The 27890-nt window shown below is 41.9% G+C and overlaps 1 protein-coding gene across 2 annotated transcripts in view; it reads left to right on the forward strand.

Moving 5' to 3' along the window:
* Window positions 1–1420: 1420 nt before the first annotated feature.
* Window positions 1421–27890, forward strand: part of LOC306738607 (adenylate cyclase type 1-like) — a gene marked incomplete at both ends in the record, with an annotated part of 38405 nt that continues 11935 nt past the window's right edge. For both annotated transcript variants that reach the window (XM_079220483.1, XM_079220484.1), the window contains 8 exons: window positions 1421–2035; window positions 3427–3576; window positions 6301–6419; window positions 10928–11039; window positions 17039–17166; window positions 20602–20764; window positions 22278–22415; window positions 23878–24033. In XM_079220483.1, coding sequence (XP_079076609.1) covers window positions 1421–2035; window positions 3427–3576; window positions 6301–6419; window positions 10928–11039; window positions 17039–17166; window positions 20602–20764; window positions 22278–22415; window positions 23878–24033 — 1581 coding nt within the window. The remainder of the gene's footprint in view (window positions 2036–3426; window positions 3577–6300; window positions 6420–10927; window positions 11040–17038; window positions 17167–20601; window positions 20765–22277; window positions 22416–23877; window positions 24034–27890) is intronic.

A 27890-nucleotide genomic window follows, 5' to 3' on the forward strand; every position in this document is an offset into this window, starting at 1 on the left:
ACTATTTCATATATGACTCATCTCCATTTTGATACAAGCCTATTTTTGGGATATCCTGAATATTCCTGCTCATTATGTTCTTACATAACATGATCTTTTTTCTTCACTTTTCTTCATGTCAATTATTGCACTCTTCTACTGCATCCTTCGTTTTTTCCCCATACTTTATTCCACAGTTCTTCTGAATGATTTGTGTTGAAATTGTCACTTGCATATTAATAACATCAGTATTTGTTCTGCAACGACCGGATTAAAATCCTCCTGGATGTTCAATTTTCAACTCAACGTCAAACCTACATAATGCAAAGCAATGCACACAGCCTATTATTTGCACAAATGCATGCACACACAATTAGAATATGCATAAAAAATGCCCTCAATCATAACAACGGTGCATCAATTGTCATTGTTAATTCGGGAAGAGAGCTATTTTTAGCCTCCGGCACGATTATATACCATCCATCTCCTACGTTTTTTCTGCTATACTTCTTTGCACGAAATGAGCACTTGACTGTGTAACAAAATATGTGAGGGGAAGAGATGCGGGAAAGACCAAATTGTTGCTATATTGGACCATCCACCGGTGCAGCTGTGCTATTTTTAGCGGGGAACTACATCAGCTCTGACTGCAGACACTGTGAGAGGAAATCACCAGCGCTGCTCTGCTGCTGCCTTCACCCAAACACTGACATTTCACTAAAGAGAATAACAGCAGGAGAAGGACACACAGCAGAACATAATATTTACTGTGTGTGTGTGTGTGTGTGTGTGTGTGTGTGTGTGTGTGTGTATGTGTGTGTGTGTGTGTGTGTGTGTGTGTGTATGTGTGTGTGTGTGTGTGTGTGTGTGTGTGTGTGTGTGTGTGTGTGTGTGTGTGTGTGTGTGTGTGTGTGTGTGTGTGTGAGAAGGAGAGAAAGTAAACCAGGAAACATGTTTGTCAAAGGATGTTTGAGCAGTGCTCGCCGAGTCTCGTGGTGTTTTGATTATCATCTCACGCGCACGTGATCCTTCCAATGAGTCCGGTTTAGACGCAGCATCACTGGTAACCCTGTGAGGCACCGCAGGTGGGCCGAGAGAGAGAGAGAGAGAGAGAGAGAGAGAGAGAAAGAGAGAGAGACAGACAGACAGACAGAGAGAGAGAGAGAGAGAGAGGAAAGGAGGGTGGGAGGGAGAGAGGGAGAGAGAGGCGTGCTGCACATTGGTCGGGATACTTTTCTGACGACAAACCAACAATCCTCAACCTGTGGATAGGACGCGCACGCGGTGCTCTGTTCCCTCCACTGCCACCCTCTCCCCTCTGACACCGAGCCCGACCCTCGGACATCCAGGACGCATGAACAGGGAGAGGGTGCCGGTTCGATTCCCGACCGGAGGAGAGGGACCGAAAAGTTGAGGGGGAGTCGTGCGCCATCCCCGCTTCATGAATGGCCGGAACATGGAGGAGATGCCATTCGAAAGAGTCAAGACCCGGCGGAGGAGGGGTCACTGCCCGGCCGGTGGACCCCTGGGCGCCATAACCTGCGAGGACGAGTTCACCAGCCAGGAGCTGGAGGCTCTCTTCCAGAACTACAACCTGAAGCTGGAGCAGACCGCCACCCTCAAAGCGCTGGCGGTGCTCATCGTGGCCGCGTCGTCGCTGTCCCTGGTGGAGCTGCTGTCCAGTCCGCATCTCACCTTGTCCAAGGGCTCCTACCCGGTGCACTGCGTGGTGTTCCTGTCGCTGTTCATCGTCACCAACGTCAAATACCTGCAGGTGACGCAGCTGCAGCAGATCGCGAAGCTGGCCCTGCTGTTCAGCTTCACCTTTGCGCTGCTCTGCTGCCCGTTCCCGCTGGCGCTCGGCACGTCGGAGCTGCTGAGCGCCGCTGCCCCTGAGCAAGGCGTGTGGCAGCTCATGCTGGTCACCCTCGTGGCTTACGTGCTGCTGCCGGTGCGGACGCTGCTGGCCGTTTTTTTTGGGCTGATGCTGGCTACGTCTCACTTTATTGTCATAGCGACGTCGTTCACGGGGAGGAAACAGAAGCTGTGGAGACCGGTAAGTGGTGCACCTCCAGCCTGGTCCTCCGAAGTCACTCAACCAACTCTGTCTTTCACTTAAGGCGCCCTCTTTGCAGTATCTTAAGTGAAAGACAGAATTGGTTCCTTCCCAAATTGCTTGGGGTCACATGTTCACTCAAAAACTACAGTCCAAGTGCCCTTGAGCAACTTCTCCAGACTAGTTTTAGTGGGAAGCTCCAAGCTCGGCGTAAATGTAGGAAGTGGTGATAATGACCAACATGCTTACGCATCCGACTTTCCCTGGAGAAGAAAAGGTTACAAAACAAACACCCTCAGTGATCGATATCAGCTGCAGGATACTGTGGGTGTAAAATTGGAAGCCAGCAGACAGTTTCACTTTAGCGCACCTCAGTAATAAAGCAGACGAGGAGCTGTCCAGCTGCCGGTGCTGAAACAGGATCCTGCAGAGCCACACACACACACACACACACACACACACACACACACACACACACACACACACACACAGCTTATTCTTGACTGCTCCTTGTGCCCCATATTGTAGGTTAAAGTAATCATTTTAGTATGTTTTTGTGGGGGGGGGGGGAGGCATATGTCTACTTGCTTCCTCTTCTCATGTTACAAATTGCTTTCTGCCAACGACTAATTATTCCTTCTCAAATTGCTTTGTTTGACATTTTGGTGTCTTAAAATGTAAAAAAAAATGCACTAAATCAGCGGTTCTGAAGCATCTAGTAACCACTGATCAACAAACGTGCCTAGTTCAACCAAAGGGTAATCCTTTTCTATATATTTCAGCTTTAGAGACCTTAAAACTGCAACATCCATCTGTGTAACAGACCCCCATGTTTATCCTTTCACGAGTCCTCGGGTTTATTCCGTAGGCTCTTTGCATAAATCCAGATCCTTTAGTTGGGAACGACTGCGCTGGAAGTGTTGGTTTTGCTCTAGTGTGAAGTGGAGTGAGGTCTTATTTAAGTTAATGAGGTGGTGTGTTGAGTCATCCATCTTGCTGTGATGGATTAACATGTGACCTTTCACCCCTGACCTTTTAGGAAACAACGCCACCGAAAGGTCACAGAGTTCATCCTCAAAATGAAGTGCTTGGCACGACCAATAGTTTCAAATCATTAACCAATAATGTGCTTTCTCTGCCAGCCATTTCCACTGTATGGCTTTTTTAAATTCTTTATTCCCACCCACAGTGTGATTCATGTTGTAACCAATCTGCTGAGTTGGAGTTTCACCATTTAATCCATCCTATGGATTAATCAAGGATTGGGAAATGTAATCCAGCCGGATATATGATTGCACACAGAAATGCACATATGGACATGTGTGTTCCCTCCGGCTCACACGCAGCATGTAGATGCTGCCAGCTTCATGTCTGTTCTTGTTTGCGTGCAGCTGGTGGCCAACGCGGTGCTGTTCACCAGCGTCAACTTGTCCGGGGTGTTTGTGAGGATCCTCACCGAGCGCACCCAGAGGAAAGTCTTCCTGCAAGCCCGCAACTCCATCGAGGAGAGGCTGACACTAGAGGACGAGAATGAGAAGCAGGTGAATTTTGCACAAACACAGAAACATGCACAGATAACCACGATTAACACGACCACACATTCAACCTCGCCTTGAGCGCATATGTTCACGCGATAAGAGTTATCATTTATATCTCTTTTAAGTTGTTTTTTTAAAGGTTTCAGCTGCCAATGTATTCTAACAACCTGCCCACAGGCACGCAGTAACTATGACAGCGGCTATTTAAGGAAGGAACAATTACGGTGGCACATGCACCAGCGCCACACGTTCCACCCCCTCTGTGCGCACCTACGTGGAGCGACTCGCAGTCGCAAAAGAACAATCAGGCAGCTTTAACACAGAAACACTTTGTTATGAGCCGCACCCTCCCCTCCTGCCACAAAACCAACCTACAGTTGCTACACAGTTGAATTAATTATCCGATGTATGTAATATGCCTCTACACATCTCACCTTCGTTCTACACAACACCGGTGAGCGCACACGCACACTTAGCAGCTGTGCTTTGGAGATTAGGTGATGATATGCTGTGTTTTCTGCAGCAGTAACAGGCTCCCTACTGACAGGTAATTACACAAGCAGATTGCTTTCTTGCCCTCCCTGCCCTACTCCAGTAAAGGTCACAGTTTATCTGGGTGAGTGGAACACACACACAGACTCCTGATTGGGATCCATCAACAGCCTGCAACTAGGCTGCAACCAGGCTGCTGCTCATGTGTCCACCAACAAACGGCTCGGATTTGAATTTACACTAATCCAACAGGTCTCTGGTTATCACTCGGCTGTTTGCTCGGGCTTGAGCCGGATCCATACGTTGATTCTTCAACATGTGTAGACTGCGCGCTGTGCGTCTGGGTGGTACATTGACTTATCAGTTCGATGGTAAACTCAGAATGCAGAGGCGATGCGTAGATTCCTCTTTACTCACGAGAAGTGTTCAGGAGCAGCACAACCACTGTTCCAAATGACATTCCTCAAAAAGGGATATTGTTTTACTTTTAGGACTTATCATTCATGTTCTCTTAAAATGTATGGCCACAAAAATAGTCCCATCTCAAGGTCCACTTCAGCAGCTATTGAGCTTGTACTCTGATGAAGATTGTGTGTTATGGAAAGAGGTAGTATGGCGTAACTTGACTTGTGCTTGGTTTGTCGACTATTTCCAAAAACAAGAATTACAATAGCAAAACTGATTAATACGAACATCCCCTGATCGGACACCTTATGTGACTAAAACTAGGATTATGGGAAAGTCAAAGGTCATGCCCATCCAGCCACCCCTATTCTCTGAGATGTTTTGCGGCACCATAACGTCATCCTTCCATCTTTGGTTTTGAGAGAGTACAGTCTATCTATAGATGACCAAAAAGTACTAAAAAGAAACTAAACATAGCTCCTTTGTGAAAAATATCTGAACCCAAGGTCCTGGCTATTTTTAGGACTTTGAAAAACATCTCGGAGTCTTTGTTTGGCTCAGTTGTCAGAAAGTGACTTCGGTTTGGATACCTTGTGCTTTTCTTCTGTGGTCTAGATTCTTCTTTGTGTTAATTTGGTCGTCTTGTGACAAGAGTAAAGAAAAACAAACTTCCACAACTTACCGACAAAGCATTTATTTCCCACGTTGGATTCCTTCAGTTCAGGGTTCATTTCAAAGATGCTGAGTTTTTGTGGGAATTCCTCTTGAATGGATCTGGAGGGCAGGGAAAAGGGAGAGAACGTGAGCCAGTGGTTCATTAATAAACCACTTTGAGGAGAGCCATAGTCAAACAGAGCACACAGTGAATTAAGCCGAGGGCAGATCAGAGGAATGGGAATTCTAACACGTTTAGGGAGGAGGAACGGAAGAGATTAATAAAGCAGAGATGAATTATTCCTTCCCTTCACACTATGGTTATCATGACTTTTACACCTGACACAAGTGTGTATAAGAGAAACACAAGTTCCATACACAGCCTCCAACAGGGAGTGTGATGGCTGTTTCTGGTTTAGTTTTTCATTCACGGTCAGAAGCAGCTGTGTGAATGGATGGATATTGTGAAACAGCTGGAGGGAGACACAGGAGAGCCCCGGCTGCTTTTATAGCCTGCCTCTCAGCAGCTATTCAACAGAGCCGGCGGATGATTCATTGTGCATTCACAATCATTTGACATCTTGCGGGAGTTTCAAGAGCAGTCTATATGCTGCTGCAACTAAGACGATTCACTCACACAAAACAACAACACGCTGATGCGTGAGCTGGAAAAAATAACCCTATCTCGCTACAGATCATCAAAATAGTTGATAGAAATAGAAATACATGTTCTGTTGATCAATTAATCGATCAATTGACGAATCACTCGCTCTATTTCAGTTTTTACAGTGTTATAAAAGAGATAATCCTCACATTCGAGATGCTGGAACCAATACATGTTTAGAAATGATGCATGTCTTTGGACTGTGGGCGGAAGCCGGAGAACCCACGCTGCCAGGAGCACAGAACATGCAAACTCCACAAGGAGGGACCGCCCGGGATCGGGGACCGAACCCCGGTCCCTCTCGGTGTGAGGTGACAGTGCTCGTCACTGCAGCCTGTCGCTGATTCATTTTCTGTTATGTCCTGTGTGTCATTTTGGAATTTTGTTTACGCCCGAGCGAAGAGCTAAATGTGTCTGCTTACAGCAGCGTCAATACAAACACACAGTACATACATGCATGTCCTCCCAGTTAAAAAGCCTTCTTCTGTTTTACTCCCGCTCTTATTACTCAGGAACGTCTGCTAATGAGTCTACTGCCCAGGAATGTTGCCATGGAGATGAAGGAGGACTTCCTGAAGCCGCCTGAACGGATCTTTCACAAGATCTACATCCAACGCCATGACAATGTCAGGTACGGGGGTGTCATGACAACTGTGGGCCGCAGAGGTGTGAGGAGCGGCCGAAAGTCGCTGTGGAGACCAATTAAAGTTCGCCAGTAATGCAGACGCAATCAAACCACGTAAAGGGTAGGAAGAGGAGAGGGACAGAGCACTGTTGCCCTCAGCGACCGATTAGAAAAAGCTCCTCAGCCATTGTGTGTTAACCGAAGCAGTGACTGCGATGGTATTTATTAATTGTTGTTTAATTAAAAGCTATTTACTTTACTCAAGGTTCACTTACTATCACTGTAATTAACTGAGATGACAAACTGACAAACTGATACGACGTCTGTCTACATCTGACCACAAAGCACACTGATGAAACAGGCTATATTGAGCAGAAGCAGCTTTGTGGCTGAACCAAAGTTAAATAACACATTTAAAGAGGATACAATTGATATTTATATTATAAAGGTATATGAAATGACAATGTGAAAGATCTCATGAAACTGGAAGCACTCGGAGAGCGCAGATCTCCGCCAAGACCCTCTTCGTCAGTAAAATGATGTGTGTATTCGTCCTGTGGTTCCGATCCAAAATGTAACGGGTTCGTCTTTGGCCCACGATACGCCCTTCCACCAAGTTTAACCTTTTAAGCCCCGTTAAGCCCCAAGGCATTTTTTAGGATTTAGCTCGAAATAGCATAGCCAAACTAAAAAGGGTGTATCTCTGCAACCACAAGGGCTATTTGAATAATTTTGGTGTTATAATAAAGGCAACCCTTGTGAGCTTTTGGCCAGATGTGTAAATATTAGTATATATGTTGCTGGCTAAGAGTAAGTAAAGATTGAAACACAGAACAAATAGAAGTTCCAGGTCCGCCTATAGAAAAAAGCACTTTCAGGATGATTATCTCCTTGAAATGATGCTTCACTAAGCCCTGAGGCTCTCCCAAATCATAGCACAATATGTGAACAGTCTCTCTGCACTGTTTTCACTTGAAAAAGTGAAGCAGAGCAAAGTCAGATTGGGTAAAGTACAGAGAGAATTCAGGCGAGGTTTCCAAAATTTGCATTTCGGCACATTTGCGCATATTTTCGCGCATCTGTGACATTTGAATTTTTTCATGTAGCAAACCTTATATTTCACTTTCATATGACTTATGGTGTTAAATAAACTTGTATCAGTGTGGATTTACTGGGGGAAATGCATTTTTTCAACAAAAAAAATAAAGTTTCAAAATGTGCTGACTCAGCGATTTATGTTGCTGTGTTCTTTGGTTCGTATCTCGGTGATGCTTTGCAGCAGAGGGATTTGGTAAATAGATTTGGAATCTGTGTGGAATTGTCTTGCTTTTTGCTATTTGTCTTTTTCTGATAGCACCAAGCTACGGGCTGCTAGTTCCGGAAACCTGCAGAGTGGGCTGACTCGTGACAAAATTATAACTATTTTATTTTAATAATTATTTTAGTTGGTGTTTGAGTTGTGTTGAAATGGCTGACTAATTATTGTAGCCCAGGTTCTCTTGTTTAATTTGATGTGTAGCATCAATATATTTGTACATGATTATTGTAATGTTTTACACAGTTTAATTAAAATGTTAAAAAAAAGAACCTATATAGGTCCATGCGGGGCTTAATTAATGAATCTACCCAGTCGTCTTTCTGTAATGACAATCAGACAAACACAACCAACAAACCGAGCCGGAAACATAACCTTCTTGGCGGCGGTACCGTGGTCTGAATGGAGCTTTTGGTTTCAGCTCACTGCTCAGCAGGTCGGTAACTTAACACTTCTGCTTCACTCGCTTTCAAGGCATTTTGGTTGCAAGGTCTTATTACTGCTTCTCTGCGTTTTATCCTATTGTTGAAAGAAGGTTTTGGACTGTCAGACAAAACATTTCATTTGAAGATGCTACGTTTGGCTCTGGGAGACTTTGATCAGCATTTTTTACTATTTTCTAACATTTTAATGATTGAATAATCGTAAACTCATTGACCAGTTGCTGAAAAAACATTCACCTTGTCTAGTGTTTTGATGATTGATCCCAGTTTTGTACCACCGTCCAGTAAGTTGAATCTCTTTGGGTTTTTGATGGCTAAATGCACAAAAAAAGCAATGTGAAGACATTCCTTTTGGTTCTGAGAACTAGTGATGGCCATCTTTTAAAAGCATTTGATATAAGAGACAATACATGAATTAGTAGTCGTTGAAACAATCATTGCTGCTGCCCTATCCCTGTAAATTCCATCAGCCTCTTCAGCAGCCACCTCTATTGAACTTGTAATGAGGAGAATATTACAGAGCGTGAGAACCCTGCCCGACTTTGAGCTGATTAGGTTCCAACGGGCCGGGAGAGAGAAATGGAGAGCGGTCTCAGTGCTGCTGAGTGTGGGAGTGGAGGGCTACGTAGCATGTCAACAGCTCTCCTGTCAAGAGACGGTCCTCTCCACTCTCCGTCTCTCTCTCTGTCTACCCGCTCGGCTCCCACACAGCTCGGGAACATCGTTCACCCGCCTTGCTTCTGAACCGGCATACGGCCAAACATCACGCTGCTGCTGCAGCCAGCTCCCGCCCGTCTTCAGGGAGCCGCTTCAAACACAGACACACACAAGCAGCCGTTAACACGTGGAGGTGGGGGGAAAACAACAAAAACATCACCATTAGTTCGCTGAGCAGGGGCATCACATCTCCCTGATCTGGCCCTCCTTTGATGTGGCCCCGAGAACGTTTGATCCGTACCTATTGAGCTCTGCCGCCGCTCTGCTCTCCCCCGCCACCGCCTCCCCTCCCCTGCCCTCCTCTCGCCTCCCCTTCCTCACCCACCAGCACGACCTGCAGAACGGCGCCATTCAAAGACAAATCACACAACAGAGCTCTTCTGTCGAGCAGCTGCTGTGATCCCGGCTTTGCATACATCAGGATCCTGAGCAACTATACTGCCAAAAAGAGCATAGCAACTCATTCACAATCCAGAGGAAACCAGCCCTTGTTATGCTACGAGGGCTGGTTATCGAATATCAGAAAGTATTGGGTTTCTCTTAACAACGAGTATCAAAAGTACAGCTACATCTTGTGTGCTTATTCTTCGAGGTTCCCAATTTAAAGTAATTTTGTGTCCATGTGTTGACGATATTGTTGAGACAAACTTCATGTACGGTTGCTGGGTTTGGACAACATTTAGTGAGACTGTTCTCACAAGAATACACAAGCATGTATGTTAGCATGCTAACATTTGCTAACTGGCACTAAACCAGAGGTATAGTTACAGAAGTGCTGATGGGAATGCTATTAGCTTGCCATTGCAAGTATTCGGTCCTAAACTAACCAAAGTACTGGACAAATTCATATTTTGACTTGATGGCATTAGATGAAAAGTTAATGGATCACCGAAATGATTACAATTGATCCTTTGAAGGACATAAATGTCTGTAGAAAATGTTGTGGTTTTCTTTCATATTCTTGTTGAGGCATTCCCAGCCCCCACCTTCAGCCAAGGCAGAAGCGTCTTAAAACTTGCATTTGCTCTTCTGACCTGCAGGGGGCGACTCTTCTTCTTGTATGGAAGTCTCTAAGAAAAGGACCCGACTTCTCTCTTGATTTATTACCTCATTACACATTGTAAACACGATGGTCTCAATTGTTAGTTTCAACTCTTCTTCAATAAGCATGATGTTCATTGAGTAAATTACGGTCCAGTTTAGAGTAAAATAGACCATAAAGCAAAATATGCTTCAGGGCAGGCTTCCTGTCCAATTAAAAGGACATTTAAATCTGTCTAAAACAGGATTTTTGTATGTATTGAATGTCGCAGATGAACTGATACACTATCGTTAAAACATTCTCGCGATAGTAAGCTGTATCGAAAAATCATAGGCTATATATTTTTGTAGCGGTCATTTGTTCACACATTTTGTGTATTTTCTATTAGATCAACTTTTTTTGCTAAATCAAATTAACAGTTTTCTATGGAAATTATCTGAGTAAGACATTCAAAAAATGTTGTTTTGGTCTCATATCAGCCATAGTATGACATATTTGTTCATCATGCTCTCTACACAGCTCTAGCTCTGTTGCCTTTTCTCCACTGGAGGCAGTGATATTTTTCTTGGGACTGAGAGTCAATAAGATCCATAACACGTCGTTGCCATCTGGCCTCTCAGCAAATGAATGAGGGGCTAAGTAGCTTTCAACACCTTATTCATCCCCATTAGTGCAGCTAGCCAGCAGCAGGCATTTCAGCTCAGTAGCTGATTTAGTGGTTGGCCTAAAAGATGCTTTTACTTATCCAGGATTGGATTATGGTGTTGTTGCTTCACGTGTGATCGCTATTAGACAATTTCTCTGCTGCGGTGTGATCTGTGGGTATTTAAAATACTTGTTTGTGTAGTCAATATACCCTGTCTGCTTCTGTAGCGTGTAATTGCTGAGTGTTCTGAGAGGTGCAAAGTGTTTCCTTCCTGGAGAACAAAAGGAAATCAGCTGCAGGACAAATTGAGCTTCACATCAGATTATAATTTGTCTTTCTCTCTCCTGACAGCATCCTGTTTGCAGACATTGTGGGTTTCACCAGCTTGGCTTCTCAGTGTACTGCTCAGGAACTGGTCAAACTGCTCAACGAACTCTTTGGGAAGTTTGATGAGCTGGCGACGGTAAGTGCTCTCCCTTACTGCTTACTGCTACCCCTCAGTGGATGTGCTTCATCAGGAAAATTATGGAATGAATAAATGATCCTCAGGAGCAATTGTTGGATCTCCTATAATTAGTGATTATTTACACTTGTATACAGGTGGTCATCACAACACAGTCACGTTTAAATGAGACATATAATGAAAAACACATTTTTTTTCAATGCTTTTGCACAGATATTTTGTGGGCTACTCAGATCAGAAAACATTTTAGATTGGGCTCGTCTTCCTATGTCGCATGCAGGTTTGTTAGGATGAATCCGACAATCAAAGTATCTCCAACCAAAACCAAAACCACCTTTGCAAAGAGGGACCATATTTTTATGGCTAGCCAATCAGAGCAGACTAGGCTATTTCAGGAGGGGGGCTTAAAGCGACAGGCGTTAATGCAAAGCTTTTCAGACAGAGGTTGAATACAGATATATTCAGACAGACAGTATGAGAAGTAATGTTCTGGTAGAAACCAAAATGACAAGCATGAACCTGAAAATGACCATGGGATGTTAAGTTTATATAGCAAAAAAATAGAAAATGATTGCCTATTTACATATTCGGCAGACACTGTGACATTATTCTCCTTTTAGCTCAGTGTTTGTAGGGAAATATCTGTTTTTTTAACCTCTATGTTCACCAGATAGTACCAGACATGTAGCGCACAGTGGGTCTAGAGTACATATTTATAATGAAACAGCCGCCTGCTGCTAGAGAGGAGAATGCTGACAGCGATAAGACTGAACCGAAGCTGTAGATGTGCAACAGTGAGCTGAAGTGGACTGCAGAGTTTAGCAAGGAACCCTTTCACATTACACAGAGCCGTTCTGTCGTGGGTTTACATCCAAAAATACAGTTAATATCAGCTTTAAATGTGGGTGTTAAAGAATTATGACATAACCTTTCAGTGTTCTTTGATGAACACAGAATGTCATAATGTTAACATACTTTGTCAGGGATCTAAAACATATTTTTTGGGCATTACTGCATTGTCCTGATCCTCATTTTTGCTTCTATGATTTTCATTTTGTATATATTTGCTGGAAGGAGCCTGAGATCTAAGATTTCCATTGCCAATGATGGCTTTTCTGCAATTGTTGTGCATACAATAAATAACGTATCAGCTGATGAATATGCTGATACTGATATATATGTTTGATAGAAAAATGTACTCGACACCTGGTGGTAAAATCATTGATCAGGACATTTAATCTTTGCAAAGAGGAGCAGAGTCAGAAACACAACATGATATGTCAATTGCGTATCCTGGACTGCTCCATGAATGAGCAGAGAGTTACCTCTTAAATACATTAATGACACAATCACAGAAGCTCCCATGACGTCTTCAGATTCGCTTGCATCGGCATGGTCATATGATGACAAGGAACACCACGTTCTTCACACAGAGACATGTAGGCATCCACAGTCTCAAGACTATCAGAAGGTCACTGTTAAAGCATACGTATGTTTTAACAAGAGAGTAGGTCAAATGAGAAGCCACAAGCCTTTACACATTATATGATTAATAATATAACTGTAAAACAGTACTTGATTAAGAGTAAATAAGTTTTTCTTCTAACAATGTTTTATCGGCGATTTCTAGTGTATTCGGTCTTGGTTTCAGTGAGTTTAGTGTTCAACAGCTTACAAAGAAAATAAGTACATTTAAATCATACCTTCTGTTAATGATGTCATTGAGCCGTCACAGTGAGGAGGCAGGCTGGCAGCAAGTGACACCAAACAGTTGGTCAGCCTGTTGTTTCTCGAAAAGCCTCCAAGAAAATGAAATGTATTATTTAGTCTTGGAGCTTATTTATTATGCAAAGGCATATACAGTATTGGTCCAATAGTCAAATTAAAGCTGGAGAGGTTGACTGGTGAGGAGGAGGAGGAGGAGGAGGAGGAGGAGGAGGAGGAAGAGATGAAGGTCAAGAAGAGGAACTGGAAGAGCGGGAGAGATGAGTGAACTGATTTTTAGACAGAGGAGAGATAAGGGCTGAGAACAAGTGTTTCTGTGTTTCTGTGTGTGTGTGTGTGTGTGTGTGTGTGTGTGTGTGTGTGTGTGTGTGTGTGTGTGTGTGTGTGTGTGTGTGTCATGCAGTATTAATGTTACAGTAACCTATCACCTATCGTCTTTCCCGGAGAACAACGCTACACAGGCTTACTGACAGAAAGTGCACTCTCTCTCTGTCAAGTGTAGACTTGACATACCCCCCCCCCCCCCCCATACACACACACACACACACACACACACACGCACACACACACACACACACACACATTTTAATATACTTTCCACCATATCTCACGGTCTTCATCAGCCGATGGTGTTGGATCAGCTTTAATCATCGGGTGACCGACAGTCAAGTGTGTAAACGTGGTCATAACATGTTGTCAAATGTTCAAAGATGATCTCTATATTTCTCTGAGCAAACTCCACGTATGAAGACCGTGAGATATGGTTGAAAGCCCTGGAAAAAGCAAGTATACGCAGTCCTTGAGCTAAAGGGACAGTGTGTAAAATTATGGGGCAGAGATTGAATATAATATTCATAACTATTGTAATCACTGTTTAATCACCCGAGACTAAGAACCATGATGTTTTCGTTAGGTTGAAGAGAACCAGGTGAAGTGAAGATTACTCAAGTTGACGGCAACTATGCTTGCTACTGCTACTTAATCAATACACCTGTGAACATGTAAAACATTTTTTTCATAGCAATATCTAAATTATAAATAACCTTTTTTTAATCGGAAATATATATATTTTTAATAATTATTTAGTTGCACTAAATAATTACCTGTAGGCCACCAAAGTTCTCTGACACGCTTAGAAAGGGAGGGTCTGAGAATTATTATGAATACTGCAGCTATACAGAGCATTTTTAGCATCTAAATGATACTAAAAATGCTCTTTATAGCTGCCTCACATTTCGGTTTTACTGCACATATATGCTCTCAGCTATCTTGTTCCCAGCATCAGCAGTCAACCAGCTCTTACAGTAATTGTTTGCTAGCATGTTAACCACAAGAACCTTTTTAAGTAATTGTATGTCAGGGAGGTGTGATTTCCGCTGGTTGTGGAGTTCTTCTGCCCCCTATTGGCCAAAACAGTACTGACACAGCAGAAATTGCTATCACTTTACCTTTTTTGAAAAAACAGACTTACTGTGTTTTCCTTTCTTTTGTTTTCTACAACAGTTGTGGAGTTTGAGTTGTTCGTTAAATTAGATTTTTATTCAATGAAAATACATTTTAAGGATACATTCCTAATGTTAAGCAACTTTAAAACATCTTTTAACAGTTTGAACACGACAGTGTTTCAATAAATTTGCAAGGTTACATTTAAACACAACACATTTAAGGTACAGTGTATAACGCATATATTTATTATCCTAAAATCTTGCCAACAAGATTCAAGCATTTCGCTGCCACCCAGCAGCTACACTTATCAAGTGCAGCCCACACTTAACCTCTCTATGACACACGGCAGTAGAGAGTGTCAACTGAAATGAGAACATTTTGCTTTCAATCATTTTAGTCATTATACAGGGATTTTAATGATTTTTAAATTATTATGTTGCGACCATCGGGTAGATCTCATCAGGATTGCCGTTTTAGATGATCAACTATTGCCCAATAATTGATCATCACATTCGCTATCAACGCTCAGCATGCCACTCGTCTCTCCTCATCTTCTACCAGGCCAAGAGATGTCTTCACACACTTTACTCTCTCCTCCTACATGCACACACACATACACATATGCACACACACAAAAGTCACATGGTCAGCAGGATTATCCCTCTTGAGTTCATTCTGCATCTCAGCAATCAGTCATGGCTTAACATGGGGGAGAGACAGAAGGGGGAGGGGGAGGAAAATCAAGATACAAGGTGATATGTGGCTCTCTATCAGTGTGCCAGCACTCAGAAAGCCATTATATGGAACTCATGTGATGAGGATATATTGTGTGTGTGTGTGTGTGTGTGTGTGTGTGTGTGTGTGTGTGTGTGTGTGTGTGTGTGTGTGTGTAGCTGCAGCTGCATCCTAATTGAGATTTATACCCTGTCCTGTTAGCGAGGGATAAATTCACTTTCAAACCGGCTCTGTCACAGCGACTGAACCCGTCTGACTGCTGTATGCGACACAACACATTTATTCCCAGGAGGCTCGCCCTAACTCAACCACAACAGGCAGACACCTAACTTAACCCTCACCTTCAACGTACCATGATGAATTGAATCAACCCAAATTGATGACACAGATTTTGCCCCCAATTAGACAAAAGTCAACTATCAGCTGGTTCAAAATCCAAAATATGTCTCCAAAAATGCAAACGGAGACCTTTCTCCTGAGACATGGCTTGCAGTCAGCTGATCTGTTCTCTCTCATTTCTGTTCTCTCACACACACACACACACACACACACACACACACACACACACACACACACACACACACACACACACACACACACACACACACACACACACATTTCTTTTCCTAGCACTGGGATAATCATCCACGTTCTGAATTCTCATATCCTCCCACGCCAGCATCTTTCTGCTCCCATGAGCAGAGAACCAGAGCACCCCGTCTCCTCTCTTCTCATCTCCGCCTCTAACCCTGCAGTTGTCATGAATTATCTGTATTTGTTTGTGTGTGCATGTGTGTGTCTGTGTGTGTGTTTGTGTTTGTCACTCAGAGGCTGCCTGCAGGCTAAGATTTGTAGGGTCTACCATTACGATTTTCTGATGACTGTGAGTGATACAGCGCCAAATGGAAACCCTGTGCGCGTGTGTGTGTGTGTGTGTGTGTGTGTGTGTGTGTGTGTATGTGTGCGTGCAACAAGACCAAAGTACCTGTACTGTAAGTCTGCATGTTTGGGATTTTTCCACAGGTATGCTTGTTTGTGTGTTCATGTGTCATAAAGGTGTGTGCGTGTGTGTATGTGTGTGTGTGTGTGTGTGTGTGTGTGTGTGTGTGTTTGTGTTTTTGTCATCGTCGCTGAGTTTGTGCACAATGTGCACAATGACAAATAGCTGATCTGTCTGGGAATGTGTGGGCGGGATTCTACTTCAAGAGCATGTCAGAGCAATTAGAGTTAGCCTCAACTACAAACATACACATGGCTGCACAAGCACACACATCTGATTTGCATGAGCAGCGATGTATCCACGCACGGTCTGTACAGTTTGATCTCATGTAACAGGAGTAAAAGTACACTTTTTCTCAACATCGAGTGTGACCGACTTTCAGCTGGGACATGAAAAAAATGGCCGACGTTATAATTTCAAACCTTTGCTTCTTTCCCAAGAGAAACTATTTGGAGTCATCAAGTGCTTTTCATCAGCAGCATGGGTTTCAAATAGCGATGGTCCTGTTATAATAAGTAACTTTTGGCGAGGCATTAAAACTATGTCAAAATTTTGATCCAGATCCAAATCCAGAAAATTGGATCCTACAATCTATGTTGGGCTATTAGTTCTACTGTTTAAGACCAGACTTAGAAGTCTACAGCTATGCTAGTGGCACAGTGATGCTCTCAGCTAAATGCTAATGGAATATTGCTGACATGCTCACAATGTCCATGGTAACATGTTTCTGTCATGCAGGTATACTTTTTAAACATGTCCGACAACTTAGTTTTGTGTGTTTGCATGCTAATTAGCAATTTGTTTTTTGCAGGTATTTAATGATCTTTAAACCACAGTGTTGATATAAATTGTAATTATGACCTGATGATGCTTGAGGGACATCCATTGAATTAGTTGTTGAGATATCTCAGTCTGGACTAAAGCGATGGACCAACCGGCCGACTCACATTGCTATCTGAGCCATTAGCGTAGCTAAAAACCAGTGGCTATCACTTTAGTTTCCTCATTCAAACTAACATTTTCCACCTGGTGGACTCCAGTACGTTGTTTCAAATAATCATCTGTCCGTCTCTTTCTTTGTGTCCGTCTGCAGGAGAATCACTGCAGGCGGATAAAGATCCTGGGGGACTGTTACTACTGTGTGTCAGGCCTGACCCAACCCAAGGCAGACCACGCCCACTGCTGTGTGGAGATGGGTCTGGACATGATTGACACAATTGCGTGAGTCACGCACACCAACACAAAAACACACACACACACACACATACACACACACACACCTACGTCTTCTCTGCATCTGGGCGCTCACACATCTGTTCAAGGAACACACATGGTTTAATTTGATTGACTGCTGTTACCTCCAATAAGACATATGTGTTTTCAGTCCACCATGTTTGGTTGGCTGTTGGTCGCAGAATATGAGAACATTCATCGAACTCTTGTAACTGTTTTCACACTAAACGCCTATCAGTTATTGCTGACTTCTCCTGCAACGGTCAGTGCTGGAAGATGTACTCTATTGCCTCCACACGGCTCTCAACATGGTAGCGGCTAAGTTGGTGGTTCTCAGCTAATAAAAGCTCTAACAGTGTTGACCTGGGGGGAAACAGAAGGGTGGGCGCTACGCTTCTGTGATGGGACGCTGTTAGGAGCCGTATAAATGAGAGCAGTGCTGAGCGGCGGCCTGGAGGGAGCCAGCGGGGCACGCTCACATGCACTAAAAGGCACGTGCAGCCGGCCCAGCATATTGAGGAGCTTGGATTACAACACACTGAGGGGGAGAGCGACTTCATTCTCTGCTCAGGTAGACATGACTCCACTCTATCTTTATAATACCGGCAGCTGTTTGATGCTCTAATAATGCTCTGAGAACCTGCACCTTGAAGTAAAAGAGTTGGGTAGAAACACTCTGTTAGAAGTAAAGGTCCTGCATACAAATGTTTGCTTAAGGAAAAGCATCAAAGTACTGGCATTGAAATACTGTATACTTCAAGTGATGTACACGTTCCACATAATGTACTTTTACTTTGGGGACTTTAATGTTGCAGCTGGTAACGATGGAGCTAATTTCAAGTCCTATACTTTTGGGGAGTAACCTCAAATGTGTACAGTACTTGAATAAATGTACTTAGTTGCTTTCCAACACTGGCAATTATTAGTGAACAAAAACGATCTATGTTCAAAAAGTGAAACTGGTGAAATCAGTGCAGTGGACGTCTACTTCATACTGAATTGATCGCGACAACAGTTAAACATGGAGGAAGTTTTGAGTTTGCATGAAACATAATTCGGAATAAAAGCCTCTGTCAATTATAACACTGCAAATAAAGGTCTGATTCTCTCTGCCACATGTACATTTAACCGTATTTACCATATGTAAATGTAAAAAAGTAGGTGGTTTATAGTCATGAATCAAATATATTTGTTTGTGTTTCCAGTCTAAGAGATATTTTGATCAGCTTAAAGTAAATTGAGCATTCTTCTCCCAGTTTTCTCTCACACTGTCACAGAGTAAACAACTCCATATAAATGCAAGAGGTACATTAAGTATTAAAATTGACAACAGATATTCTACAAGCTGAGACAAATTCCACTTGTGACAAATTTGCAATCACAAGGACACACATGCTCACCCTAACCCCCCAGCTGCATGTTGACTCACACACTCACACACACACACACACACACACACACACACACACACACACACACACACACACACACACACACACACACACACACACGCACGCCTTCACCTCATTTCCTTGTATGAGTCCTCGCCTGTCATGTTCTTTCCCTGCTGCTCTGTCTGAGTGGATGGATACTGCTGTAGGAGTCCTTTATCTCAGGTGCTGCCATACACACTCTTCCACCTGTCTCTATGTGTGTGTGTGTGTGTGTGTGTGTGTGTGTGTGTGTGTGTGTGTGTGTGTGTGTGTGTGTGTGTGTGTGTGTGTATAACATTCCTCATACACACAAACATTGTGGCTGACCTTTCACTGGCGATGCAGAGCTTTGTGTAGGATTCACTGCAGAGGAGGCGTCCCGCTCTACCCCCTGTGCATTATAGAGTTATATAATGATAAGTCAGCAGGCGACCAGATCTGCTACCTTGACTGAACAAATTGTGTTTGTTTTGTTCAAAATGGAGAGCGTTTATCCCACATAGTAGTTCAAAGAGTTTAAGGCCTTTTGAAGAAGAAAAGGAAACCAGAAACTACTTAGAGAGAGCTTATCTCCAGCTAGGCGTTAAAAAAAGTTTTACAATTCTTTGTATATACATTTGGATCCAGCGCAGCATAAAAGCAAGCAAAGTGAAAACAACTCATCAGATAACTGTCAGAATATCCTAAGAAAGAGCAACAATGTTAATACCGCCATGATAGCGGCCCTGTGAGGCTGTTAGGCTGCTTTGAGATAAATGACATGCTCACTCGCACAACACTAACATGCTGGTGTTTAGCCGGTATGGGGTATACTATGTTAACCATCTTTGTTTAGTGTGTAAGCATGTGAATTTGTTTTAAATAGTACGAAATATTAAGTACAATTGAGGCTGGTGGATGTGTCATTAGGTTTGTATTAAAAACAACGTGATCTGACATAAATAAGTGAAATGACCACGACCTTTTAACAGGTTTTGGCACGTAATATGTTAAAATGACGTGTCGGCAGAACTGCAAAATAATGGAACTTTAGGTTTAGGCAACAAAACCACTTAGTTAGGTCCAAGAAAAACGTATAATTACGATAACTAAACAACCCTTTGGGACTCAAACACCGGTCTAGTGGTTAAACGTCCTGCGCTCACTGTTTATACGACGTCACTAACTCTCGATATATTTCAGTCTGGTCCAAGGCAGAGGACCCGCCACCTGACGGTGACCTGGATTCTCACACATGCCTGGATGCACACCTGGTATCAGAGCAGCACCCTTAACCCATGAGAACCCGGACCCATTTCTCCTTCAAGGAACATGATGGGGGAGATAATACAGACTAAATAAACCACATAGAACACATTTCTGACAATGTTTTCTAAATAGTGTCAAATATTTGAATTGTTACATTCTTAGATTCTTTAGTTTACATTTGTTTTAATACGCTTTGGATTGAACAATATATTTTCTTTTTAGCTAAATATCATTGAATCCTAATTATTTTTCGTACCACAGGAGACATACATGTTTTGTGAAATGTTTAGGTTAAACTCCAGATGTGATGTTTCAGTTTCTTCAGGTTGTGACAGTTTCTTCTGTCACAACCTGGATCAGCCATCTTGGAAAGGTTGTTATGGGAACACAAAATCACAGGACCTGTCACATGACCCACCAAGATGTTCAGTAGGTGTCACTCAGGGACTTCATGAGTTAAAATCAAGGATAAAACTGTACATGGAATTTTCCAGAACATTTAAAGGACGTGTGACACGTGTGTTATTGTGGGTCCTTATGGGTTTATTACTTTTCTCTGATCCATTGCCTGAACGTCTACCAAGAACATGGAAACGTGCAACGGTTTTCAACAACCTGCTGACAAACAACCAAACATGAATAAACCATTTATTTATTCATATGATGAATAAACCAAAAGGTTCAATTCTCTTGGCCTTGTTTCCATTTTAGAGACTTCTAACCTCCTCGGCCCCCTCTGCAGGTCGGTGGTGGAGGCGACCGAGGTGGATCTGAACATGCGTGTTGGTCTGCACACGGGACGGGTGCTGTGTGGCGTTCTGGGCCTCAGGAAATGGCAGTATGACGTCTGGTCAAACGATGTCACACTGGCAAATGTGATGGAGGCTGGAGGGCTGCCTGGGTCAGTGCTGACTCCTACACCCACTGGAACTGGACTCTTAGCAGTCACAGTGCTGACGCACACACACACACGCACACACACACACACACACACACACACACACACACACACACACACACACACACACACACGGTATCCCAGCAACTGAGATAGAGACTTATACAGACTTATAATGTATGCATCCAATCACAGTAGTAACGGATGGGAAAATGCAGTCTTTCTGCATTTGTATGTACACCATGTTTTCTTTTTGACCTGTCACTATGTCCATCATATAGTATAAGCCTTTATTATTATTATTATTATTATTATTATTATTATTAATTCAACAAATATATATTAAATCTACTGAAAAGACAAACAACTGAAATGAGTTGAGCCACCTGACAGGTATTGTTCATTTAGCCACAGCCTGAAGTACTTTAAAAAAAAAAAAATGCTTTACAGAAGTACATTGCATTTACCAAAGGAAGAAAAACTGGATACATTATCTTGTAATTATGAAGCTGTCTTATGATATAGCATCTCCATTATGATTTCATAATCACTAGATCTCTATCTAAGACTGATGAGATCTGTATCATATAATTATGAGCTGGTTTAAGAGCTGGAAGAGTAAAGATGTAGTAAGGATATCATAATTACGACATGAGATAATTATGAGATCTTTTCACCTAATTATGACAAAAATCGCAAAAATAGCAGTATATCGGAAAGTAGATATATTTGAGCTTTGGCTAAATTTTTTTATGTCATTTTTTACAGAAGGAGGACTGTGGATTTTGTCTCTTACTTTGGAACCTCATTATGAAGGGATCTATCTACGGACATTTCTGGACCACAATTTCTTGTTGTCATCTGATACTGAATTATATCTGCAATACGCTAATGATCATTAGTGAGAGAGAGCACTTGCCATGCAAAGAGGAATATGTTTTCCAAATGCAGTGCCATCGGTTTCTAATAGTCTTTGCACAACGATGAAGTTTAATGACAGAGACATAAGCTGCATTAGGCTTTAGCTACATATGCAATTTGTGTTATGGGATGAATTCACTGTTGGCTTTGCTCTTCTTATGTGGTTTGTGAATAATAAATAAGGATAAAATAATCACCTTATCTCATATTCAGTCTTAAAAGGTTATGTGCTTATGATTTTTTTTATTGCATTTTTGAAAGGACAGTAGCTTAAAATAAAACAGACCCTGAGTATTAAATTAATACCTCATTCAAGAAAACCCATGTCCCGTAACGAGCTGATTTGCATTTAAGTAGAAGCAGTGAAATGAGGTCACCTCATTGGCTCACTTTGGTCTTGTTTCAATGGAAGTTTAGGACTCGCTATCAGATTAAATGAGTCATTGGGATGAAAATGTCTTTGCAGTGAAGGATTTTGAGCCAGCCGAGGGCCTATTAGGCCGCGGAAAATAATGAGGGTGATAATGAGACTTTAGTGTCGGACTTTTCTCACAAACTGGCCTGCATGTGTCCTCTGCTCTGCTTGTGCTCTCAGCAAGGTGCACATCACAAAGACCACCCTGGAGTGCTTGAACGGAGACTACGAGGTGGAGCCGGGCTTCGGAAACGAGAGACACGCCTTCCTTCAGAAACATCACATCGAGACCTTTTTCATCGTGCCATCACACAGACGCAAAGTACGCCGCTATCTTCTTCTTCTTCTTCTTCTTCTTCTTCTTCTTCTTCTTCTTCTTCTTCTTCTTCTTCTTTTTTTGCATTCTCTCTCTTACTCCAGAGGCGACACATCTACCAGTGTTATAATAGTTAATCCTCTGATGCAGAGAGGGAGGCCGGACCAATGCGTTAAGCTGACGTACACATAGCAAGGATCACTATCGCTCACCACTTACTGTACATGTGCACGAGAGCCAAGTGTGTGTGCGTGTGTGTGTGTCTACGGGTGGCATTTTAAATCCGCAGCTGCAGTATTTGTGTGGCCACACACGCACGCACACACACAGATATGCACAAATAAACACTCGACATATTCAGGTCTTCTAACGATGCACACTCACGTTTTACTGTAAAAATCACACTCAAGCCTACTATTTCCATCAATGAGAAAATTCTCCAAAAGCACGTTCAAGTGTGTGCTCAAGGTTGTTGGTAAAAGAGAGAAACATTAGTTTTAAGGTTAAATTTAGTGAAAATCAAGACAGCGTTAATATAGTTTTAGACATAGGCAATTTTGTATGTTATAATATCTTTTTTTAAAGTGTAAAATACTAATCTAAGCAATCCTACATGCAAACATGCTCAACACTAGCTACATAAAAGTATCTTGTGATGCTAAATGCTAAAAACATGGTGTTCCACCCAGGTGTGCGTGGTGTTACAGGACCTAGCAGTGTGAGCCGTGCAACCTCTCAGCCAATCTATTATATAAAGACTCCAGGGTCTCAGCCCATGCTCAGTTTAGGCTTTTTATACGATTACATGCATTCACCTTTGAATGCATGTAATCATATAAAACAATTACATTTTATTTTATGGTTTGCTGAAAATAAGAAGTTGGACTGAGTGGCATTATGGGCCAGTTGTATATCTAAAGTTTGTAAAATTAGGCAAACCAGCAGAACACACATCAGTTTATTTAATTTGTTTAACAGTTTGTGTGTTTGTATATTCTGTCTATATTTTAGCACTATTAAGTTGTACATATTGTCCAGTATCACATTGTGATGGTCAATTTGAGGATGTATCATCTGTCAGTTAAAAGTCAATGGAAAATCTGCAGAGAAGTTACTGATGCGGCCATGTGAGCAGTACATCTATGTGTGTTTGTGTAGATCAATGATCACAAATAAATCATCCCTGTTTGAAGTCACAATTGTAGATTATAGGTCAAAGCAAGTTAGAAAAGTTTTATTTTTGAACATTGCACATACTCTAAACATGTGGGAGGCTGTTTCAGAGAGTGGAAAACACAGCCTGGTTATAGTTTGGTACCTTGAATGAAGAACTGTTAATAATATGTGAGGAGATCATATATGTTACCAGGAGCAAACTCAAACCTTAAAACGTTTTCCGTACCTCTCAATATCTGGTCGATCTTTTTTCTTCCTATTTATCTCATTATCTTCATCTCCTCTCTTCCAGATCTTTCCCGGTCTTATTCTGTCAGACATCAAACCCGCCAAGAGGATGAAGTTCAAGACGGTGTGCTACCTGCTGGTGCAGCTGATGCACTGTCGGAAGATGTTCAAGGCCGAGATCCCCTTCTCCAACGTCATGTCCTGCGATGATGACGACAAGGTATTTAACAGGCAGAGCCTGTATCTCATAGAAAAGCATCACTTTTGTTTAAAACTATTTGCATGCATGTGTGTACCACTACTGTGCAGGGTAGATATACATATATCTGGGTTACGTAGTAGGAGAATATTATTTTGCCCAAATAATTTTCACTGTCGTAAATCCATTACAAAATTCCACTGTGTCACAATGCTAGGATTTTGGCTACTCGGATAATCATGTAACAATGTGGCTAATGCTATTAGAGCAGATGATAGCAGGCTGTGGGTGATTACCAGCAGTCATCGTGAAACCTCATCAGAATCATGAAGTACTAAATGCATGGCTAAACTCACACAGTTGGGCGGATTATGGCTAGCAGGCTATTTCTGACAGGCAGACCCTGCGAGTCCACGTCACCAATCATGAACCACCGAACACCGATAGGTCGAGGAACAAACCAGCAGCACTGTGACTCACTCCATGCAAGCAAATATACCCACAAAGATGATGAGAAACACGTGAACAAGCTCAAATCAATGCTTATATTCACACATGCACACACAGACACACATATCAGTTCCACGTGTGCACACACACTCAGCCAGTTTAAAAGAAGTGACTTGACGTCATAATAACTATTGCACTGATTTTTTTCAACAAGTAGTTGTAATGCAGGCATACTGAAGGATTTATGATGCTGCAACGTCTAGAAATCCAGATTACTGTGTGTGTGTGTGTGTGTGTGTGTGTGTGTGTGTGTGTGTGTGTGTGTTTGTGTGCGTGTAGCAGATTAGGAATCCAAGCAGGATTTCCCTCACAAATGGACACACAAACCCATTAAAAGGATATATATATATATATATATATATATATATATATATATATATATATATATATATATATATTTACGACAGTGAAAATTATTTGGGCAAAAAGAATATTCTCATATATAGATATTACTATTGCTTTACTTTATTACTTTATTCTGTCCCGTTTCAAAGCTAATGACAATTCCTGAAACAAGGAAAACTGCACCGGGAACATTAGCATTTTTACGAGAATCACATTCCGCTTTGAAAGATGAAAATTAGACAATGTCTTGTCAAGATTGATGTGCAGCATGTAAGATCAGAGAACAGTAATTATGGTACAACCTCTGTACCACTTGCAGTGCAGCTGGATGACTAAATGAGCTGTTTTCAATTTCACTCCGTAGTAGCGGATGTAAATTTGAAGAAAACTTCACACTCTATTTATGAAACTGCACTGCAGCTGTCAAACGCTTATAAGTGAGACAGAGAACTGACTGGCAACCGCTCTAATAATAGCTACAGTAACGACTATAAATAACTACAGCGTACAAATAAGTGCCTGTTTTATGACAGATAAGGCACATTTAATAACATGCTGTGTATTTAAAAAGGCTAACAGTTGCATCCCATTTTTGATGTTTTTTTGTTCATCTAAAAGGAGTCTCTGTCTGTCTGTCCTTTGAGTTTCTCACCAAGCGTTCATCCGATACACTTCACACTTGCCGTGTGTGTTGCTGAGGAGCCGAGGAAGTGCAGCGTGGAGTGTTAACTTGTTTGGATGAGCGGTTCTCTGCAAAGCTGCAAGCAGCAATACCAGAAGTCAAGCAATCAGCAGAAAGGGCACTGCACGAGTTTTGAAATACTGTAAAAGCAAACATCCACGAAAAGAAAACCTTCCTCCCGTCCCAAATAACACAACATTCTCGATAAAAAGAGAAACTTATGAAGATTGACAAACAAAACATTGAATATGATTGACAAGCAAGACATTGTAGATATGGGTCATTTAAAAACTAAACTAAACACGCCCATACAGACGAAAACGTGATATTATTATTGTAAAAGGATAATTAATGCATATATGTTTGTATACTGCTTGTGTGCGATGTGACTTATGACAGTTTGTTACAGATGATTATGGTTTTTTTCAACTTGGGCCTTATTTTATTAGTTTCATGCATCTGACAGCTGAGATTAATGAAAGGCATCTCCACATGACTTATGCCAACTCCATCAAGCCCAAAAGGCAATTACTGTAAAACGCACAATAACAATCAAACCACAGTGGAATATGTCTACATCTTCTGAATAATTACTGCCTGGAACTTCACTTTGTTGTGGCATTAGTATTACATGTAATTAGCAGCTGGCGAAAAGTCCATACTTCATATCATCAGATTGTAAATTAGACCTTTTAAACTGAGAAATGTAATATAAAATGTCCTCTTGTTCATGAATTCATTCTAATTTTATAACACGCTACCAGGTTAGTGTGACATTCTAAATTTGCCAACGTTAAAATAATTGTCTTTATCTTACTGGAGCATGGTGACACGCCAACTAAAAAAAAATTACACGTGCTATCTAAGCCAGGGGTGTCAAATTCATTTTAGTTAAGGGGCCTGACCAGTACAATCATAGCATAATAACGCATACATAATAACAATATTTCTCTATGTTTAAATCATTGGTGAAGGTTTTTGGATGATAAACCCTATTTGAAGGTCTTTCTACAATAAACTAGAAACATAAAGACCAAACATTCAGACATCAGCTCACTGTTTATCTGCCTGGACTCTCCTCTGCAGATTCCCTCACAGTTGGGCAATATGATTAGTAAAGTCAATGCTCCAACTAATTGTGACTGTAGCTCAATGGTTAGCATGCCTGTCTAACAATCAGAGGATCAGTGGTTTGAGCCCCAACTCGGCTTTTTTTTCTGCAATTTTAACAATTATCCCGCGGGCCGGACTGGACCCCCTGGCGGGCCGGATCCGGCCTGCGGACCGTATGTTTGACACCCCTGATCTAAACATTAGCATTAGACTAGACTCAAATGGTACATGGTAAATGCTACATGCTACAATGCTAACTGTAGGCATGTTGACATATGATCAGAATAAAGAATACAGGTACTGTATACCAACATACTGTGGAGAAAAGGATCCAGAAATATGATAGTAAACAATCAACAAAGGTGAAAATAGTTGTTCGTTGCAGTGGCTTCCTTCAGAGACCTCTCAGCTGGACTGAGCCCCCACACACAGGTGAATTGTGACTGCTTTCTATTTAGGGTTAGCAGTCAGGGCTCTGGTCATGCTGGCTGCTTACTGGGACACATAAACAGCACAGAACCATCGTCAATGTGATTAATTACAGATGCACTTTTGATTTAAGACTCTGTGTCTGAGCCATTTGGGCTGCGGTGCCGATTTTAGGTAAATTATAACTTCATTCATAGCTAGGACGTCTGTATCCGCTTCCAAAGGAAAGTTGTCCATGCGATTATCCTGATAACAGAAATGTGCTGCGATTTTCCCAGAATGCAATTCGTGCTGGATGATACTTTTAAACATCTATGCAGACTTAAGGAAAGACACCATGCAAACGCACATTCTTGCCTCTTTGCACTGGCTCCCTGTCCGCTATCAAATCTAATTGAAAATCGTATCAGTTGTTATGGCTGATTAGATCTTCCAACTATGGTGAGTTAACTACTGGATCACATGATTCAGTCTGAAGTTCCTTTTGCTTTTGCTTTTTTCACCTGAAGACATCAGATTGACTGAGCCTGTAATTAGTTTTGTCATTTGAACATATTTTTATATTTTCGCTTTACAGATTGGATTGATTTGGTCTCTTTTATTAGGCTTCCTCTTTTTCATCATGTAATTACAGGCTTATGTTTTATATTTAATACCTGACTGCAGCCAGCAATTAGTCACCCTTAATTTACATCTATGCTTTTCTTACTGTGTCAAAATGTCTTTGGTGAAAAAGGCATATATATTATTTATACTGTATATAATATATATATATATGTGTGTGTGTGTGTGTGTGTGT

Source organism: Taurulus bubalis (genome assembly GCF_910589615.1).
Source record: "Taurulus bubalis genome assembly, chromosome: 7".
NCBI classification, from domain to species: Eukaryota; Metazoa; Chordata; class Actinopteri; order Perciformes; family Cottidae; genus Taurulus; species Taurulus bubalis.